The sequence below is a fragment of the Gambusia affinis genome, linkage group LG01 (genome assembly GCF_019740435.1).
Source record: "Gambusia affinis linkage group LG01, SWU_Gaff_1.0, whole genome shotgun sequence".
NCBI lineage: Eukaryota > Metazoa > Chordata > Actinopteri > Cyprinodontiformes > Poeciliidae > Gambusia > Gambusia affinis.
The window spans coordinates 28,057,796-28,075,072 of record NC_057868.1 but is presented as its reverse complement, the minus strand read 5'-3'; the positions used below and the strand labels follow the sequence as shown (position 1 = coordinate 28,075,072).

Genomic DNA, 17,277 nt, shown 5'->3' with positions numbered 1-17,277 from the left:
TAGATCTGATTGTTTTATGTTAATTGAACGAGCAGTTTAAAATGCCCAGCATGATTGGGTTGAAGTCAAACAGTGTGACGGTGATACTGACATGAACATATCAGATTTCTTTGCAGCTTGTGATTGTAATTCTTTGTGCAATCAGTCACCAAGAATTCACCTGTTTCTCTGCAGCTTTTAGCATGAGTTATGTAAAACAATCAGACAAAACAAGTTGTCTTTCTTCTTCAGCTTCAGGTGACTTTATGGTGTCCTCTCAATTCTGAAGAGTTTATTTCAACAGATTTTATTCTGAAACCTTCACAAGGGTTATATTCAAAAACCACAGCAACCAACATTGAGATATTTTCTCATTTTCAAACTTTCATTCCTGCGTATTGGAGGAAAATAGCTGTTTGGACAACTGTTCATTCTTGTTTGGACACTGTGCAGTTGGACTGATTTTGGGCAACATTTATCATCGTTTTACTATTTTTGTTATGATGCGTAATCATAGCAACAGGATGGTATACAATAGGGAGCACCTGATTAACATTGAAAAAGTTGAAATAATACCACAGCTGAAGCCAGAAATCCCAAGAAAATGATGTTTTAATTGCTCCCTTGCCTCTTAAGATGCTTGCCACACAAACATATGAAGTTTCAAAACTATGGGCAACACCTGGTTTCAATAATCCAGACCAACAATGGAAGGCTTGATGCTAAGAATGAAAAATATTTGAACACACCTGTTACTGAACGTGAGATAGTACAACAGCTGATGCTTCATTGTTATTTTTCATCACCTGGAACAAAACAAACTCATGCCAAGAATGAAACAGGTTCATCACATCATTGACTGTTGGAGCCCTTTAAATCCAGACCAACTTGTTCTCATTATGTGGTCAATGGATTCCTGTAGTAAAGTAACTCGACACTAAGAGTTGTTTACTTATCACTATCAGAAACAGAGATTTAGAAGGGTTTTATTTCAAAATGGTTGTATCTACCTCTTCACACCTTGAATGAATTTCACTCTAGCTGCATATTAATTGAATCCATTTGTCTTATAAAATGAATTATCAGCCCACCAGTTTCAATTCCTGAAAAGGAAAGATATAGCATCATAACATAAGCATAACACAGATATATCTGATTGTTTCATGTTAATTGAACAAGCAGTTTAAAATGCCCAGCATGATTGGGCTGAAGTCAAACAGTGTGATGGTGAAACTGGCATGAACATAATATCAAATTTCTTTGCAGCTTGTGATTGTAATTCTTAATGCAATCAGTCACCAAGAATTCACCTGTTTCTCTGCAGCCTTTAGAATGAGTTATGTAAAACAATCAGACAAAACAACTTGTGTAGCTTCAGATGACTTTTTGTTGTCCTCTCAATTCTGAAGAGTTTACTTCAACAGATTTTGTTTCTCAAACCTTCACAAGGGTTACATTCAAAAACCACAGCAACCAACATTATCAGTTGTTTTTAAAGCAAAGATCTGATGAGGCCACTACATGATTTAGTAGAAGGTAAACATTAAAATGTTTCAATCTTTGCCAGGCAAAGAGGAGCAAGCAAAGATATTTTCTGGAGAAACAATAAATAAAGTTGTATCAAAAAAATTCAACCAAAACACAACTCTACATGAAATAAATAGAAAGGGAGTTCCTCCCTCATCTCAAATAATACAAATAAAATGTAAAAACACTTTAAATATGCAGAGCTGTTTCTTTAAATGTAGCAGTCTATGATGGAGGTTATTAAAGGCTGAGTAAAATTTGATGAAGATACTGTGTTGAAAATTATAAAAGGCCTTTAAGCTGCCTAATGAATATTTGACAAATTAAACCAATTAAAAATAAAATAAATATGTATATTGCTAAATTGAACCTTATTTTTCTGAAACAAACCTTGTCTAGCACTGTTTCACTAAATCGTTCTCTTCTACTTTCTGTGTTTTGTATAAAAAGCTATTTTCTGGGCTCTTCAACGAACTTGACTTGTAGAAAAATATACTTGTCATGTAACACTCATCTGTTTACTTCTAATGTGCAACAAGGGGCAGCTGTCTCTCTCCGTTCACTGAAAGTTAAGTTGAGTCTTGGCTTTCTTGACTCCGTTCATGTGAACGTTTGTTTCTTTGGAGCTGCAGCTATCACTGTCCTCGTCTTCATTGTTGGTGCACCAGCTGGGTTTCAGAGGAGTCAGCTCAGGTGCTATGACATCACCGTCCTACAGGTAAGAAAGAAATGTTTGTTATGAGATTTGCAAGAATGCAAAACATGAGATTTGCAAGAATGCAAAACATGAGATTTGCAAGAATGCAAAACAAAAGATTTCGAGAATGCGAAACATGAGATTTGCAAGAATGCGAAACATGAGATTTTCAAGAATGCGAAACATGAGATTTGCAAGAATGCGAAACATGAGATTTGCAAGAATGCAAAACAAAAGATTTGCAAGAATGCAAAACAAAAGATTTGCAAGAATGCAAAACAAAAGATTTGCAAGAATGCGAAACATGAGATTTGCAAGAATGCGAAACATGAGATTTGCAAGAATGCGCCAGTATCAGTAGAAAGTTGTATAGTTTTACCTTTAGTAAATTAAATGCAAATTTTAACTACTTTTACTAAACCACCATCAGATTCTTATGTGCTTTGGGTCATATAGAGCTTTCAGGGTGTGCTGCATGCACCCATCAATATTTCAACACATGTATTTGAGAGTGCAGTTACAAAAGAATTGGACAAATCTGCCGGAGCACTTTGTTTGATCTTTCATGGTGTCTGAAGTCTGAACAAGCAAGCTAAATAGTATCTGATGGGGAAACGTGAAACAACATTACAGAGAATAGAATTTGTTTCATTTCCAAAAACTAAACCGAGTATGGAAAATTGTAAAAGATTGATAAATGCCTGCAGGTTCATGAGGAGATGAACACAACAGAGACTGATTGTATGACTACAGTTCATCTGTAGTTCATTTTTATGAGGGTTTTTGTTGTCGTTACATTGTATGTTTAATGACTAAATCAAAGCATAATATCCTAAGCTGGGTCAACAACAAGTGCAAGTTGTGAATTGTTTTCATTAGTTTATTTTTACAGTTTCTTTCTAGAAAGTTGCTAAAAAAGTAACACTTTAGGCATGTGGTGCAAATGTTCATAAACAGTCTGACATAATGTATATTAAGGTTTATTTATTATTTTGAACTATTACAATAAGCCTCTGACACTATCCATACATATTGGTTAGTGTTCTGTTAGTGCAGGGCCTTAGAAAAGCTTTTTAATGTTATGACATAGACATAACATTAAATTGTTAAATATCTGACCAACTGTTTATGCCATGCAATCTGCAGAAATACCTGAGGCTTTGAGAAGTTCCTGTTCATGCACCACTGAACAAAGTGCTTCTTGGCAGCCTCCAGGTTCTTCTCATCTGTCTTCTTGCAGTACACCCTGATCAGTTGTTCAGCAAAGCGCTCTGGGAGAAGTTTAGACACCTAAAAGGAATAACAGCACCACATAAATCTTTATTTTAGTAATAAATTCAAGATGGAAACAGAGAGAGAAAAATTTTAGACATTTAACTCAAAGGTGTCCAACTGCTGTCTTTAGGGAGTAATGTAATGAAGCTTTCAGATCGATTCCTCGTCCAACACGGCTAAATCAAACGGCTAATCTTGTTAGTAAGCAGAAAGGCTCTACAGAGCCCTGATAATGAAAGAGGAACAGTGGATTCGGTTTTACAATAAATACTTACCTGGTTTTTATTGATTTTTATGGCTTTTGTTGGGTCATCCTTGCAGTAAAAACGCACGTTATTGATGGGGTTCTTTTCCTTCATCCCATAGTCCATCGTGATAACCTACAAGGACAGGCAATATTTCAGAAAATAAAACACAGACACTGCGACAGACTGGCGACCTGTCCAGGGTGTACCCCACCCCGGGACGCAGCTGGAGATAGGCACCAGCAACCCTCCCGACCCCATTTAGGGAAGAAGGGTGTAAAGAAAATGGATGGATGGATGAAAACACAGACAGAAAAGCTCAAGTGTTTCCCCCCAAAAAAAAAATTATTATTTTTTTAAAACTCACGCTGACAACAAAGTCCCCTGGCTGAAGATCAACATCAGGAGAGCCACTGTGGGGGATGGACTGAGCCAATTCTGCCTCCCAAATGTGAATATTTTCCTTAAGATGAGAAAACAATTGGTAAAGTGGGCAGACATTTCCATTCAAGCATCATTAAGATGAAACACATAAACTACTGCAGTCAATCTGAGTTTTTAAAAATGATTTTTCACCACAAAGGCCTTATTTTAATTGAATCCAAAATCTGGGAAGAACATTTCAATTTCTGCTCTTTATAGTTTATTTTCCAGTTCCCAGAATATAACTTAATGCAGCCTGACAGTGTGTAATTTGAAAATATGCAAACAATTCAGGTTATTCAACCCTCCAATAAACTAAATTCACAAAACAGCTGCCCAATTACAAACAAACCTGAGTGACGGTCAAGGCTTTGTCCGGCTGGGTTTGACCCAGACACTTGTACAGTTGGCGGCAGATGATTTTGTTCAGTATCAGCCTTGATTCTGCAAGCTTCTGATTGGACGAGTTCAGGATCTGTTCAAACACATTATCTAGAAAACAAACAGAGAAAGAAGAAAACAAAGTTACTTCAACTCAAGAAACGTGTCTAATTCATTGAGAAAGCTTGAAGTCAATGGTACAAAACCATTAACTTCAAGACTGGCAAACCTTTGTGTTCATGGCTTTTCTAAATTATAGTCATGGAGCCTAATTTACATTTGACAAGTATTATGCCACCTCTCTTAAGAAAAAAGATGCTACAAAGGGAAAACAACTATATATTAAAAAGGTAAGTGATAAATGCAGCAGGCCATGTTCTGATTTCACACTTTAAAGAGTCACATATTAGGACTTGTGTCTGACAGACTGTTGATATGTTACATCAACAGATTTGAGTAAGGAGACACTATGACTGGCTGCATAGAGAAGTGAAACAGACTGAGTCAGCTCTATAGAAAAAGATGCATCTTAATAGACTTAAAACTCTTTAAGAATATCTTTCAACTTTATTAAGAAAGTTAAATCATTTTCTTCACTGATTCGCTAAGCAAAATGTGACATTTCTTACAGCAAATCCAAACCCAAATGGTAATAAATTGGTTAATAAATTTCATAAACCACAAAATGATTTTTTTCTTTAGGAAATCAGACAAATCCAGCAAATGGGCTATAGTTAAGATTTTTTTGTGTAAAGTTGCTCTAGTTTAAAATAAATTCAAATGTAGCATTTTATTTGTGTACCCAGATCTCGGAGTGACGCTGTTACACAACTGGAGAGCTACTTCGATGACAAACTGCTGTATCCCAGGTGTACAAAGGAATAAAAAAAATGCATGTGTCACTTTAAGTAGTGAATGCAAACGTCTGGTTTTAACTGGTTGTGTACAATATCATAATCACAGGTATTGGAACCAATACTTAGTAGGATATTATATTCCAAGTGCCAAAATATACATGCTAATAATGTATGTGGTCTGCTGGATGGATTTTCCCTCCCTTCGATTGAAATGTCCATTTTTAGTGACTGAGATGTTAAAGCTCACAAACAGTAGTTGGGAAACTGTGATGAAGTAAAATAAAAAACAGTCATGAAAACCTGGATTAATAAAGATTGATATCTTCATTACATTATTCAACAACACTATTATTACTACATGTTTTCACCATATTGTGCTGTCTTAAAATCAACCCATGACTTATCCCAATTTATGATTTATTACCTCACAGCCTTCGTTTCAAAAGCTCATTCAGTTTTAATTTGACTAAAAATGTAATTCCATGTAAATTTACAGTCTTTGCTGCTGACCTGTCAGCTTTGTGTAGGCCACCATGTCATCAATAGCTGTGGACAGAGTGAAAATGTTTCCCTGAGAGCCTTCAATGTGGATGTGTGGATCTGCTTTTAAAAAAGCTTCAGTGATCCTGTGGATGGAGATCAAATGTATCAGGACTTCAGAAAAAACTGTTGCATGTTTCAAGAAGGAAAACCACAGAAACTGAGTGAAAGAAAAGAGTAATAACTCACATTGTCTCTATGATGTTGCCCACTTTGTGCTGGTAGGCTCTTCTGTGGAGACAGTTCCTAGTGTGGAACATGTCGTACAGATTGCCCACCTCCTGTTTTCAAACCACATCCTGAATGTTAAAGACCAACTTTCACGTTTTCTAACCTGTTAATTAAGAAATGAGGAAAAAAATAAAATTACACCTTGTCTCTTGTGCAGATGTGCTTCTCTCCATCCACTTCACAGACCCTTGCAAATTTTAGGAAGCGCTGATAGTCAAAGTTGTTCTGGATGCCCAGATGATAGCAGTCCCTGAGGGCCGAGAGCAAAACAATGAAAACATTTCATGCAACAGGAACATAATTTAATTACAGGTTGATAATAATGTAAATTAGCACTGAGTCATCAAATCATAAAAGTTCCCCCACCTTGCAAAATAGTCCCATTTATCCACATCGATACCGTTCCTCTTGTTAGCGACAATCTCATAGAGGAAGGACTTTTCTTTAGAACGGCCTTTGTACGGCCACTATGAAGAAGAAAAAGCAAATGAGCTCATCATTGGCAAATATTATTTTAGGAGATTGAAACATGATTTATAGTTCAGGTGTGGTGATTTGCAATAATGTCAATCCCTCTTAAACAAACACACTTGATAATCCACATCAATTCTAACAACTGTGGTATTACCCTTTACTGTAAACATATCCTGAAACTTTCCACCCCAGGGATGGTGGTTGGGTTTAGTACTGCAATGAATGCCACCATATTCTCCCATTTAAATTCAACTTTATGTTGGAGAAAATACAAAAAATAGACAGGACATTTCTCTCTATTTAAATGTGTATATGGTGTTTCTGCTGTGGTACTATTATGTGTTGTAGTTTGGTTCTTATGTCCTGGATCGCTACTGCTGATGTGATCACATGACTGTCGCATGACTTAAAGTGGTGATGTTCAAAGCTTAACTGTTAGATAACAGAGTCAAGTACAAGAAACGTCACCTGTGTGATTTGCAACCGAGGGGGTTGCTGCATGTTTTATTATGTTAAAGTAAAGACATTTTATAATCTTACTTTTATAGCTATGTGAATTTAAAAAATCCTAAAACATTTTGGGGATTTATTTTTGAAAAAAAAAAAAAAAAAAAAAAAAAAGCTATCAGAGTGCTTTATCTTTGCAATTTTGGCCAAAAAAGCAAAACGTTTGGACACCATTGGATATGGGATTTTATAGAAGATTAAAGAATTTTTTTTTTTAGACTTTGCAGAAACTCTGAATGTTGCAATGACACAGCCAGGAATAGTGATACAGAGTGTGCGCGGTTTGTTTTCTTCAACATGTTGGTCACCTTCTCTCCTCGATCTGAGCTGCTCTCTGTTGGTCCTGCGATCTGCTCCTTGATAAAGTCCAGGTCCTCTGGCAGCACCAGACCGTGCTCCTCCATGACCGGTCTGAGACAGTTGTCATCCACAAGGTAGTCAAACATTTTTAGGGAGGCAGCCTCGTGCTGCAAAACACAAAAATCTATTTAAACGGAACAGGTTCAACAGAACAAAATCAGCAGAAAGTGAACGGACGACAACTTTTGATTGAAACAGAAGGAGCTCAGCTGATATTACACCCAACAGGCTGTTGTTAATTCTTCTTTTACACACATTTGTAGAGACTCTGTCTAGTCGTTCTCATGTCTTTATCAGTCTGAGCCATAAAATCAGTCTGACATTAACAGCTCTGTGCAGAAGCCCTGGCTGGCAGAAATGTTTACCCTCCTCAATAAAGTCTTCTGTAAACATTAGATCTATAAATTCACATCCTGGTTGAGTCCAACAGAGAGGACTTCTTGGCATAGTTGACTTTCTACATGTATTAAAACATTTATGTTGTAGTAAACTGGCTTCCACACAGTGGTCCAAGCCTTCTTCCCCAACCAAGCTACTTTTCAAAACCATCAAGCCATCTAGCTTTTGGAAAGAAGTTTCTCTGTGGAATAACTAAAAAGGACAGATATAAATGGAAGTTAAGATCTTTGTTTCTTGTTTAATGTGGTGGAAAATTAATCTGGACAATTAATGAAACTAATGATCATGTCTTTATTTTAATGAAGTGAAAATTATTCGAGTTACATAGCGACAACAGCAGTCACTTGATTTATAGCTGAACTAGGACAGTGAGACTTTCTTTTTGACATCTCCTTAGTTGCCAAAATGTTTGGCAACTAAGGAGATAATCCAAATATTTCAGCTGTAATTATGTGACTCATAATTGCAGCTGTAATCACAGCTGTAATTATGTGACTCATAATTACAGCTGAAATTAGCTTCAATCAAACAGGGAACACTATGTTTTGTCAAGACAAGAAAAACCAGACCATGCCTGAAAAAAAAAAAGTCTTACCTTCCATTTAATTCCTGGACGTGCTTTGGGTATAAACATGCCATCGAACATATGGGAAAAAGGTCCATGTCCTGAAAGGGGAATAACACAACAATACTGGGTTTACAGGCTCTTTCAGAGGCGAGTAGCAAGATCTTAAAAGGATTAGAGTGGTGTTGAAACAGATCATCAGCAACTCCACTTCTGTTCTTACACCCAGAAACTGAAGACAAAGAATTGGGAAACATCTGAGATGAAACCTATAAGTTCAGTGATAAGCATGTGCTTAAAATACATTACAACAAAGTTTAAAGACAAACTAATCCCTGAATGGATTGGTTTTTATCAACTGACCCAACAACAGTTGATGCTGTGGCGCAAAAGGCTTTTAAAAAGAGAAGTAAAGCCTCTTCCTTTCCTCATTACAAAAGGGACAACATCCAAGCTAGTGTAGTGAAGTCCCTAAAAGTTCAGAATGCTGCTGGTCTCCGATTCTGCGAACCCATCTGCCCAGAGCAGCACTGACCGAGGTCATGGCAGAGTCCAGCAATCTGCACGCAAAGAATGTCCCTGTGAGAGATGAGGAGTTCTGGCTGCTTCTCGTTGAGAGCTTGAACAAGTCGTCCAGCCAAGTGCCCAACCCTGTAACAATCCAAAAACACAACAAAGTGTCACGAGAGAGACACAACTGTTTTATTACTTGACCTGCTTGACATAACTGGCCAAGTGGAAACAAACATTTCCATTTTAAAATACAGCGTGTTTGTCAAGTCTCCACACCCTGTCATTTTGTTCCACATAGCAACTTTTTAATGTGACAGGCTCACATTTCCACTTCGCGTGCATTATAAAGTGGAAATAAAAGAACAGGTAGGTTTTAAATCTGTCCTTTATTGCCACAGTGGGGAAATTCAGGTGTCACAAGAGCAACTTATGGTCAAGCATGCATCGTCACATTGAAGGTTTTAGAAAATATATAATTATATACGTGTGTGTGTTTATAAGAAATGATTTACAAGAACTGAAAAAACTGTGCAAACAACTGGGATGTGCATATGACTGCTGCTTTAATAATTTATAGATTTTTTTTTAGGAGCAGTGATCGTTACAATGTAATACAAGTCCTGGGAGGAACGATCTGTATGTTTGAAAATTATTGAAAATTGCTGTTGTGAGACAGTACATACAGTCTGAATGAGCGCTTTTTTTTTTTTTCCCAGTATTTAGGGGAATATAAATCACTAAATGTGCAAAGCAAGGAGAGGTGTAGCTGTAACTGCTGTAAAAGGTACAGCTACAAATGAATGTGACTCACAGTGTCTTAATACAAATGCATGCACCAGAATTAAGATTTCACGAGTAAATATATTTGAAATTATTTTCTTTTCACAGAGCAATAATGCACTTTGTTTTGGTTTATCAACTACAAACCCAATAAATAAAATAAATTAAAGGCTTGTGGTCGCAACTTGACAAAATGTGACAAGCTTTCCTTCTAATGATAATAATTCAGCAAGGCACTGTGAGCATTTCCCTCCCAAATCCATTACCTAAAGTCAATTAAGAGCAACTAGGTGTGACATGTAGACACACTTACCCAATGCTGTGTTCAAAGCGGTTGTGGGAGGCCCCAGGAAAAACGTAATACGTCCCTCCAAGCTGCTTGATGTTTCGAAGTCGTTGAAACTGAGGCGTGTCGATGATCTTAATGAGAAGTGGGTGCAGCTCCACGTGGCCATGGATGGGATCGTTGAAGACCTGACAACCAGGTCGGAAAAAGATATTAGAACAGGATCAGTTCTACTCTCACGATCCAACAGCATCACAAAGGGGTCAAAACAAAAACACAGAGGAGACTCTTCTTTTTCCTTTGTGCTGTCTGTGTAGATGCCCTTGGACCTACAGTCTGCTTAATGTTATCTGAACAGCCTTGACAGTCTGCCTTAGCGGGAAAATGTTTACCTTGCTGGGCTCAGCTTCAACCTGCCACAGTTTCCTGAGGTTGTGCAGAATCCGTAGACGGTCACCGAGACACCTGAAGTGAACAATCAGAAGATTTTCCTTTTAAAACCTCTTCATGAGCTACAGATTCAATGTAGAAGCAGAAAAGGAAGTAGTGGTCACGTTTCCTTTAATCCACGATGTCATGTTGTTTGGTGGAAAGATGTAAAATACTTACTTTATGCCAATCTTTTCCAGGTCCTCATCCTTAAGGTACCTCAGTCCCACACCTGTAATCCTCTCAGCTGAATCCCATCAGAACCAAAAGCGCAAAGTCAGTGAACATGTACAACCACACATCCATGTCATGTTTGCGTTGCTAACCAGGATTATATTTATTTGTGACTAACTAAAAGTAAAAGCGAACCTCTGAACTTATCCTTCCACTCTTCAAGTCCTTCTCTTTGCAGGTATTGACAAGTTTCCTCGACTCCCCACCGCATGAAGCCGGAGTCCGGAGGCGAGCCTCGGACCACTGACACTCTCTTCTCCGGGGTTTTGAACTCCTCATCCGAGCTAGCAGCTGGCCCCATGGGTCGCTTTCGACTGTCCATGTCGCTCACACTAACAGGCGTTTAGTTGGTTGTCTGAATAAAGACGGGAATAATTTAATAATAATTCTACGCTGTCTGAGACACAACTGATTCGGCACTGAAAGCAGTGAAAGAAGCTGAAAAATACCCGGGTTTTGTCGTTTCAACCGAGCAGCTAAGCTAGTTCAAAACACAGGCGACTTCCCAATTATTTATTTCAAAATAAAAGCCCACTTCACCCGTGGACAACCACAGCAGTGAAGCGACACAAAACCAAAATAGTTACCATTATTCGTTTATCTTAATGAGTTTTATAGTAAGCATGCTCAGGTTATCTTGAGCTACTAGCTGTTATAGCATGCAGGAGGACACAACTATACTAACTCTGCTGTGTTCTTCTAGCTACTACTCTCTACATAGCTGATTAAAGTTATTAAAGTTAAGTTTAAAGTTTTAAAGTTGTTAAAGTTACAATTAAATCCTCTGTTAAATTGTTTTCTCTTTATGTTTAGTGGTCTCACCACTTAACAGCTGAGCATCTTCTACCAATAAAGTTATGTTCTCTATTGTATTTGACAATAGCCTCTTTCAGGTGACACTCCAGATAAAGTAGCCGGAAATTTTACTCAAGTCAACGTAAAAAGTATAACTACATGTAGAAGTAATTTCTTTAAAAACAAACAAAAAAAAAATAATCATGCAAATGTAACTAACTAAATCTAAACATTACCCAGCTCTGGTTTATTTATTTATTTTTTTGCTCTTGAAACACTGTAAAACATTACCATAAAAATTTAGTAAAGTATTATTTAAAAAAAATAATCTTTCCTTGGAGGCTTGTTTTTATTTTAATTTGGAAGTTGAACACTTCCCTTCCGGTGAGACATGAGAACCTTTTGACAGTTTATTTTGACGTATCCCAATTTGGATCACGCAGCGGGGCTGGGGAAAGTGTGTCGGTGAGCAAATGTAGCATTTAGAAATGTGACTATTTTAAGTCGCATCAATAATTTTTAGTCTCCTCTCCTTCCATAAAAAAACAGGAACAGATCCTCATCCAGCGCTGTATCGGTGGTATGGTATCAACAACAATATGTGTGAAGAACAAATAAATGAATGCATCTAACGTAGCCTACTATGCATGACTTTAATGCAACGATCAAGACGCAATAAAAACCACCCATTTTGCGTTTTGTTTACAAGAGACTTTGGGGAGTTAGCAGTAAAAGCAGAAGTTTGTGTGTCATTCTTTAGAATGACTCGATTATTGTCTACTTTCATTTTATTGACGGGTAGACGTCCACATTTCCAGGTGTCATTGAATGTACCAAAAAATAATAATATAAAAAAACACTGTCGCGGTTGCGGACTTTTATTGGCTCATTGATTTACAGATTAATTCATTAATGTATTGGTTTAGTTGACAACAGTGGGGTCATGATGACAACAATGAAGGCTAAGCAAGTTATAGCAGTACGGAAATGAGTCGATCGCCCTGCAGACAAACAATACAAGAGACGGATTGTTTTATAGGATCCATCCCTAATCTAAAAAGGAAAGCTTCACCCGCTGTACACACGCTGATTTACAAAGTTTTCAGTGCATTAAATTACCTCACTTGTCACCCAGATAGTTTATAAATAAAAGCTTCCTTCTAAATAAGACGTATCAAAACTGTATATCTTTACTGGTGTAATGACAGCTTGTCCCTTTGAAAAAGTACTTATTTCAACATTAATTATATTTCCTACTATTTTAATTAAGCTGTTTTGTCGTTGTGAGCGTGTTAGGCCGTGTTTGTTTTAACGTCTGTTGATTGATATTTTGTTGAAACTGCAACTGTGAGTTCAAACAGGTTCAGAAAATGAAAGACCATGGAGCTAATCATAAATAGGAAGGTTCTTTATTAAATTATAAAATTTGATGGGAAATGCTAAAAGCATTTCTCAAAATCCCAACAAAACATTTCATATTTCTGAATTCTGTCTGCGAATATCTTTCATATTTCAATGTGTTTCAGCAATGGCCACAAGATGGCACTGTAGCTCCGGTCTTGGATTGAATTTGCCTTCCTGTACAATCCTAAAATGAGTTCTGTAAATCCATCCATCCGTCCATCCATTTTTTCCCTCTTCCCTTAGTGGGGTCGGGAGGGTTGCTGGTGCCTATCTCCAGCTGCGTTCCGGGCGAGAGGCGGGGTACACCCTGGACAGGTCGCCAGTCTGTCGCAGGGCAACACAAAGACTTACAAGACAAACAACCATGCACACACACACTCACACCTGAATTTAGAGAAACCAATTAACCTGACAGTCATGTTTTTGGACTGTGGGAGGAAGCCAGAGAACCTGGAGAGAACCCACGCATGCACAGGGAGAACATGCAAACTCCATGCAGAAAGATCCCCGGCCGGAAATCGAACCCAGGACCTTCTTGCTGCAAGGCAACAGCTCTACCAACTGCGCCACTGTGCAGCCCTTAAGTGGGAAGTTTAATGTTTAATTGTACTGTTCCTTTAATTATGTTATGCTATGACTTATTATAACGAGCTTGATGCACATGTTTTTAAATGGCACAAGTTCTTGTTCAAATTTGTGCTTTTTTTGCTTTCTCACCAGAAAAAAACACGAAAGTCTGACAACGTATTGATTCAAATAATTTATTAACTGCTGCAGAACAAGTATAAAATAGGTCAACACAAGGAATATCCTTATTTTTTTTATAAAGCACATCTTTTTGTACAGATAACCTTAAACGTCCACTGCAGCACAAGTGTTGTTACAGCAAAAAAAAAAAAAAACAACAATCTGTAACTCATTAATCTGTTCAGGTACAAATGAGCAAATTGCACACCGTCAACACTGTGACGAATAAATACAAGTGTTAAAGGAAGCAGAACTACTTTTACTGCTTAATTCATCTTCTTATTTAGTATTTCAACACAAAATAAAATGTAAATTGCCCTTAATGCACTTCAGAGTAGCTGAAAATCTGGCTCTTGTCACAAATTAATCTCTAATCCTTCCCGTCAAAACATATCTCATGAGCAGAATTGCACAAGAAGAAATATTAGATGAAAACCTGGTGAAACCTGGCTGTAATAAGGCAAAGGTTTCCACCAAAACAACAAAGGGGCCTTAAATCTGCTTAATAAAATATCCTGATATGCCAGAATTATTTAATTTCATATACAGTAAAGTAAAAACCAATTTTGTGCATAAATATTATACAAGAGTCAGTTTAGTTAATATTTGTAACTGAAATGAAAAAAAATGCTAATTAGATCAATTGCAAATACCGTCATGTAAATATGTTGAGTTGTTGACATCACAAAGAATCACTTTAAACAAATATCTGAACTATGCAAGTAAAGATAACTTGTGTTTTGTAAAAACTTTTAAAAATTAACATTTGTTGGTCCTCACATTTCTAGTTAACATGCATTGTGTACAGTAGGTGATGTTTCACTGTGCAGACAATATCAAAGTGAGCAGATCTGATCTCAGAGGTGGATGCTGGTCGACCCCCTTGGTCATGTGCTTGTAGGTGCAAATACGATCACAAATGGTGCTTCACATTCCCAGTTAATGTCAACAATTGCAGTGTTCCAGAGATCAGGATCCTTCCCTCTTCTCAACACAAGATGTGCTGGTTACCACAGCATCACAGATCCATGCTTATCACTAAACAGATGAGAGGAAACACATTAGAATCTGAACCTTTCTCCTTTAGACATCGGTTTGTAAGTTTGGCGGAGAATTCAGCACCATGGACAGATCTGCATGAAACGAGAATGCTGTCCATGGTACTGAACTCACCATGAAGGGACAAACTTCATTGAATTCATTTTTGAACATAATTCTTCTGCTATGAATTGGTTTGTTTAGGCTTCTTCTTTTATTTTTGCCTGTTGTTGACATTGTTGAGTTGCATTATTTGTCTCTATTGATGGCTAAAACTAATGTCAGGATCTTAGTGTGTGATGTGAGATTCTTTCCTAATAAAAGTTATTCGCTGTGGGAATGATGATAATGATTATTACTGTTATTATTAATTTTATTGCTGTTATGTTCTATCACTTGGAATTTCTTTTGAAAATAGAAATTGGGAAATTTAAATGATTTACCTCTTTTCTTTTTTTTAAATGTTGATACAGTTATCATGTCCAATGATTAATAATTTTACATCTCGTCAAGCACTATAAAACTCTTGAGAAATCTTCAATCACAATTAAAACTGTGTGCAATTGCTTCCATAAATATTTGCTGAAGTTAATACAGGGGTGTTAAAAACTAGCATAAACACAGAGTTTCTTGCGATAATTGCAAAATACATATAAACCATAATATCAGCGCAGAAAGCAGAAATATGTTGTTTGTATTTTCGTGCAGGCTGTTGTGGTTTATGCTCACGGTACGGCAACACGTCGTGCGACCCGATCGCTTCAACCCTCTGGTCTTTCCGGTCAACGCTCCCGAGGCTGTGCAGATCGACGCAACTGAATCAACAGAGAACAGACACGCGCAGCTTCCTCTGTGACGTAACAGTCAGCGTCGTCACAACATTCAATTACTGAAATCCAAAAGTTCACAGGCCGTCATTTGAACACAGTTCAAACTTTGCAAGGATGTTTAGTTCTGTCACAGTCATTCTGAGATAAAGGCATGGAAGGATGTTTAGTTCTGACAAAATTATTTTGAGCCAAATGGATGCAAGGATGTTTAGTTCTGACAAGATCCTCTTGAGCAAAAATTCATTCAAATGGAAGGAGCATGCCATTATCCACAGTAAGTTTGACTCATATGTTGTGGAAAATAAATTAGGAGAGGGCAGTTTTGGAAAAGTGATCCGCTGTAGGAACCTTCACACGGATGAGCTTAGGGCCATCAAGGTTCTAAAGCGAAACTCCAATGCAGGCAAAGCTGAACTGAAAGCATTAAAAGCGATAAGACAACTCGATGCTGACAAGACAAACTTGATCAAGTTTTACGAAGGGTTCAATTACAAAGGACACAAGTGCCTTGTTTTTGAATTTCTGAGTAAAAGCTTGTATGACTTTTTCGTAGATAGAAAACTTCTGCCGCTGCACGTGTCTGAAATAAGGGTCATAGCTCAACAGCTGTTAGTGGCTCTGGATGCACTAAAAAGCATCGGCATTGTTCATTGTGATATCAAATCAGACAACGTAATGCTTGTGAACCACGAGTTGCAGCCGTTTAAGGTGAAGCTTATCGACTTTGGCAATGCCATGAGGAGATCCACGTTGGAAAGGGTTGAGATGATCCAAGCTCTCGGCTACAGAGCCCCTGAAGTGGTGCTGGGCCTGCCCTTGGAAGAGGGCGTTGACATGTGGGCTCTTGGCTGCGTTCTGGCCCTGGTTTTCATCGGAAGGCACATGTATCCCGTGCAATCTGAATACGAGTTCATCAGAGTGATAACGAAGCTGCACGGTTTCCCAGAGGATGACATTCTCAGGAAAGGGTTGAGGGTGAACACTTTCTTTACTTTCACTCAGGATTCATTTTGGAAACTGAATACGAATGAGGAATATCAAAAACTAACGGGGAAAAAGGTTGTCAAGCACAGTTGCATTGACAAATATATACAGACTTTTGATGAGTTGCCAAGGTTGCACCCGGGATTGGATGATCCTGTTGAAGAACAAGACACACAGGCCTTCATGAGCCTCCTTAAGCGAATGCTGCATGTCAATCCAGCAAAAAGGATCACCCCAAGTCAAGCTCTTGGCCATCGTTTCATAACTATGTCACATCTTTCGTATAAAAGCAAGGGGCCGTATGTATCTTTGGCCCATGCAAACATGAGAGAGTCGCAGCTCGAGGAAGCAGAGGTTGGAAGGTATAAAACATCCAGTGAAATTCTGTGCAGATTTGGTTCAGCTATTTCGTGCTTTGACCACCAATCTGAAGAGGATTATGAAAATGAGGAATACATATTTTCATTAAAAGCTGGGAGGCAGGACACAGAAAGTCAAACTGACCCAGGATCACAGGGGGAAATGGTACACGGGCTCGAAACATCTCAGAAAGTGGGGGCGGGTTTACACCAATACAAAAAACTCTCATGCAAAAAAGGAAGAATTCTGATCCATGTGAAGCCCCAAATGTCAGCTCAGGAAACACCCACACCTGTCAGGAAACAAATGCAAGCAACAAAGCAGCAGAAGTGTGTTTCCAACATCAAACTGCCCAATCCATTCAAATCTGAAGGTAAGGTAGATAAAGCATCACCAGATGTTGTCACCAGTTTACCA

The 17,277-nt window shown here is 37.9% G+C and overlaps 1 protein-coding gene across 1 annotated transcript; it reads right to left on the bottom strand.

The window, feature by feature from the left end:
• samhd1 (SAM domain and HD domain 1) lies at nt 1–11,198 on the bottom strand. Its single transcript, XM_044128829.1, has 16 exons — nt 10,838–11,198; nt 10,649–10,715; nt 10,432–10,504; nt 10,067–10,227; nt 8,996–9,111; nt 8,491–8,561; nt 7,445–7,603; nt 6,522–6,622; nt 6,297–6,405; nt 6,114–6,205; nt 5,895–6,010; nt 4,499–4,638; nt 4,091–4,186; nt 3,754–3,858; nt 3,356–3,493; nt 1–2,218 (listed from the first exon to the last, which is right to left on the bottom strand). The coding sequence occupies exons 1-16, from the start codon at nt 11,022–11,024 to the stop codon at nt 2,066–2,068; spliced, it is 1,884 nt and encodes a 627-aa protein (XP_043984764.1). The 5' UTR covers nt 11,025–11,198; the 3' UTR covers nt 1–2,065.
• Nucleotides 11,199–17,277: the final 6,079 nt, after the last annotated feature.

Coding starts and splice junctions, on each gene's coding strand:
- samhd1 (XM_044128829.1), bottom strand. CDS start 11,024: ATGGACAGTCGAAAGCGACCCATGGGGCCAGCTGCTAGCTCGGATGAG. Junction 3,859..4,090: donor CAGGGGACTTTGTTGTCAGC/GTGAGTTTTAAA, acceptor CTGTCCTTGTAG/GTTATCACGATGGACTATGG. Junction 3,494..3,753: donor TAAAAATCAATAAAAACCAG/GTAAGTATTTAT, acceptor TATTCCTTTTAG/GTGTCTAAACTTCTCCCAGA.